Source organism: Bison bison, unplaced genomic scaffold (assembly GCF_000754665.1).
Source record: "Bison bison bison isolate TAMUID 2011002044 unplaced genomic scaffold, Bison_UMD1.0 scf7180017864361, whole genome shotgun sequence".
NCBI classification, from domain to species: Eukaryota; Metazoa; Chordata; class Mammalia; order Artiodactyla; family Bovidae; genus Bison; species Bison bison.
The window spans coordinates 531,958-536,274 of NW_011494933.1; the positions used below are offsets into that span (position 1 = coordinate 531,958).

General features: G+C 42.8%; 1 protein-coding gene across 1 annotated transcript in view; it reads left to right on the plus strand.

The window, feature by feature from the left end:
* Window positions 1-4,317, plus strand: part of SEC24D (SEC24 family member D) — a 116,317-nt gene that overhangs the window by 78,248 nt on the left and 33,752 nt on the right. Inside the window, exon 10 of the mRNA XM_010855231.1 lies at window positions 3,555-3,679. Within this exon, the coding sequence (XP_010853533.1) occupies window positions 3,555-3,679 (125 nt within the window). The remainder of the gene's footprint in view (window positions 1-3,554; window positions 3,680-4,317) is intronic.

Consider the following 4,317-nt stretch of genomic DNA (forward strand, 5'->3'; position numbering starts at 1 on the left):
GGAAAAAAAAATTAAAAATTAAACTGCCAAATGGGCCAGCAATTCCACTTCTGGGTATATTCCAAAATAATTGAAAAGAGAGTCTCAGAGAGAGATCTGTACATCTGTGTTCATAACAGCATTAGTCACAATAGCCAAAAGCTGGAAGCAACCCAGGTATCCATAGATGGATGAATGGATGAACAAAATGTGGTATGTACATACCATGCAGAATTAGTGAGCCTGAGAAACGAAGGGAATTCTGACCCATGCTTCAACATGGATGAATGTTTAGGCCATTATGCTTAGAGAAGCCAGTTGCATAAATGACAAATACTGTATGATTTTACTTATATGAATTACCCAGAGTAGTTCAACTCATAGAGACAGAGATTAGAAATGTAGAAAAGTGGTTCACAGGGACGGGGGCGGGGGGATGGTAAACGATTGTTTACTGGGTATGAAGTTTCCGTTTCGCGTGCTAGAGATGAATGGTGGTGGCAGTTGCACAACAGTGTGAGTGTGCTTGATAGCACAGAATTCACACTTCAAAATGGTGGCTGTCCTTGTTTAGTCGCTAAGCTGTGTCCAACTCTTTTGTGACTCCATCGACTGTACTCTGCCAGGCTCCTCTGTCCATGGAATTTTCCAGGCAAGAATACTGGAGTGGGGTGCCGTTTCCTGCTCCAGGGTATCTTCCCCACCCAGGGATCAAACCCAAGTCTCCAGTGTCTCCTGCACTAGCAGTCAGATTCTTTACCACGGAGCCACCAAGGAAGCCCAAATGGTTAAGATGGTAGATGATTTTCTGTGTTTTACCACTATTGAAAATAATTTTAAAAGGAAAGAAAATGAGGGTCCAAATTTGGTTACTGGAACTGGAAGGAGCTGCAGAGGCTTCACAGTTAACTCCGTGTGGCTGGTAAGGGAGGCAGACAGTTCCAGAGAGAAAGAGGGATGTAAAGCCCAGATTGTTTGAGAGGATCATGCTTTCTGTAAGTTCCTTATGGAAGACTAGCCGGAGTGGGAGAAGTGTTGTCTACACTTTTGAGTGTAAGGTGCTGGTGTGGCCTTGCCGTGGAGATGTGCTGTGCTGTAGTTGACTGGAATGCTGGCTGGGAGCTCAGGAAACGCCCTAAGGAGAGAACCTGAGGAGTCGCCGATAGAGAGGTGCTGCTTAAAAACGAGCAAGTGAGATTCTGTGCTGGAGCGTGTGGTAGGGAGAGCGAGGAAGGTGTCCTTTGGAAGAGGTAAGAAAGTGAGAAACAGAGGAGGAGATCAGACAAGTGGGAGAGGAAATGACACCCTGTGCCTCTGCAGCTGAGAAAGGGAAAGTGGTCTGCCAGGCTGAAAGCTGCAGAGATGGAGACTGAGGAGGAGAGCTGAATTTTATTTCAGATCACTGTTGTTTGCAGCCAGGAGGTCTGTGAGCTTCAGGAGAGCAGTTTTAGTAAGACGACCCAGTAAACCAGCCTATAGAGTTCATCCATTGCTAAGCTTGGCTGGACAAAGCCCGCCAGGGTGCCCGGGTGGAGTGGTGGGTGAAGGCAGCCAGTGATGGGCCAGTGCGGGTGTTAGGGCCGGAGATGAGATGCTTCCCAGTGGCTAAGAGGTGGATGGGGTAAAACATGTGAAGGAAGCATTTTGAAAGAATAAATCAATGGAACTTCATGGAAAGAAAAGCGTTACATCTGATTTCACATTTCCAAGCCTTTGGGTTGATGTGTAGTGATGTTATTGATAGAGCTGTTGGAAGGCAATGTTCCTTAAAGGAGTGATGTATTAGTTTTCTGTAGGCGGCTCAGATGGTAAAGAATCTGCCTGCAATGTGGGAGACCGGGTTTGATCCCTGGGTTGGAAAGATCTCCTGAAGAAGGACATGGCAACCCACTCCAGTACTCTTGCCTGGAGAATCCCATGGACAGAGGAGCCTGGTGGACCACAGTCCGTGGGGTCGCAGAGTCAGACGTGACTGAAGTGTCTAACACATAAAGTGACCAAGATGAAGAAGATGCAGAAAACAAGTTAGAGGGATGCATTATGTAGAAATGTGTAGATTAGAGATAATGGAGGACATTCAGTGGGGAACTGGTGATGCGGAACTTCGGAGAGAAGGTTAAATTGGTAGGGCATGTTTGGTGTGGTCACAGGCTTTGGTTCAATCAGTGGGAATGACTGTGGTTTTGATTCTGTGTAAATTGGCATAAGCATATCAGGAATTAGATTATGTGGAAATTGAAAGATTGGCAATAAAAATTGGTCGCGTAGACAGCAGTAGTGACTTTCTTCTTCTGACTTGTTTTATTTGGGGCCGTGCTGGGTCTTTGTTGCGGCGTTAGGCTTTCTCTGGTTGCGCTGAGCGGGCTTCTCGTGTGGAGCCTGGGCTCAGCAGCGGAGGAGCACGGTCTTAGTTGCCCCGAGGCACGTGGGATCTTCCTCGACCAGGGATTGAACTGGTCTCATCTGCACTGCAAGGCAGATTCTTAACTACTCTACAAACAGGGAAGTCCAGTAGAGTTCTTATATTTCTTTGTTGGTCTGATTCTGGATGTGGCAAAACTATGAAATAATCAGGTTGGTAGTTTTCAAGTCCTGCAATTTTTTTTCCTTTTTTTTTTTAACAAATGACTTTTATAAGAGAAATGTTACATCTAACCCTATAGTTGGATATAAGATGAATTAGTAAGATAATTGGGAGATATTATCACCTAATTTTATAATTGTAGCAATTAAAATATAATTTAGAACATTTTAATTTATCCTAAAGTTAAGATTTAATTAGCCTTAATTCTTTATTCTCTAGTGTCAGAAAAGACGTTTGCCTGTGGTTCTATTTCCTAAATATTTTGTACAATGCAACTGACAAATCCCTTGCTAAGAGCTCTTTGAATACCAGCCAGTCAAGGGACCGAAAGCTACAAAATGTGTTTAGCAGCTGCTTTATGTTAGTGATTACTTGAAGCAGATAGAAAAAAGACCCAGCATTCAACTTTTTTTTTTTACCATAAGTCTGTAAGGAACAGGTAAGTATTTGATAATATAGTATAAATTTTTAAGTATACAATTATATTTTTGCATGTAATTTCATATCTTTAAAGAGCTTATAAAGGAAGAGTTGAACATGATGATATCAAGTTTATGAAGTTTAAATTCAGTTTCAAAAACAAACACTAATTATAGTTTCGTACTGTTGACGGCACAGTTTGCCAGGGTTCCAGACACATTTCTTCCCCTAAGGCAGAGGGTTGTAAGCAAGGCCCCCACAGGACTGTACTCACCTTTGGGCAGGTGTGGTCATAAGGTCTTCTAAGCCCTGCAAAAGTGAACCTTCTCTGCTAGCTGTCATAATCCTGTCTACTTCAGTAGTGGGACTCAGGTCGCAGCCTGGAAAATAAACAGCCTTTATCTTTTTTATAGTGGCAGAGACTGGTCCAGAAAGTGATTTGATTCCACAGATGTTATATCATAAAATATTAAAGGAGAGGTCTGATGACCTTCTAGAGTTCCTGGGGGCTTTAATTTGATTATGAAATGTATGTACTTTATATGTGTGTGATTTGCTTGCTTTCATGTAGAAGAATAAGCCTCCCAACCCACCAGCCTTCATCTTCATGATCGATGTGTCGTATAGTAACATCAAGAATGGACTTGTGAAGCTCATATGTGAAGAACTGAAAACCGTGCTGGAGAAACTTCCAAAGTAAGGCAACTTCCATTCTTTTTGTAACTTACACAATATTGCTGAATTAATTTCTTGGCCAGAAAACAAGTGCTGAATGGCCCATTGAGATTTTTTGCTAATGGGGACATTAGATAATTATTTAAACAGCATCAAATAATCCTTAAAGAGTCAGAGTGCCCTTTTGTACGAAGAAAAAGAAACAAAACTGATAAGAAATAATGTCACAGTAAGCAACATTCAAAACACATTCTAGGGACTTCCCTGGTGGCTCAGTGACTAAGACTCCGTGTTCCCAATGCAGGGGGCTTGGGTTCCGCCCCTGGTCAGGGAACTACATGTCGCAACTAAGAGTTTGCATGTCACAGCTGAAAAACAAAAAAGCCCTTATGTGTCCCAACAAAGAGCGAAGATCCCGTGTGCTGTCTCTAAGACCTGGTGCAGCCAAAACAAACAAACAAATGAATAATTAAGCAATAGCTAATCTTAAAGAAGTGCATTCTCAGTTGTAAGGAAGATCCCAGCAGTGTGGTGGGAAAAGCCGTGGCAGTCAGTTTTCCCCTTTTCAAAAACACTGATTTTCCGGTGGAAACAGGTAGTTGCTGGTGCGGAAGGTGTTTCTAAGGGACACAGGAAAACTGACCTGCCTTCTCATGACA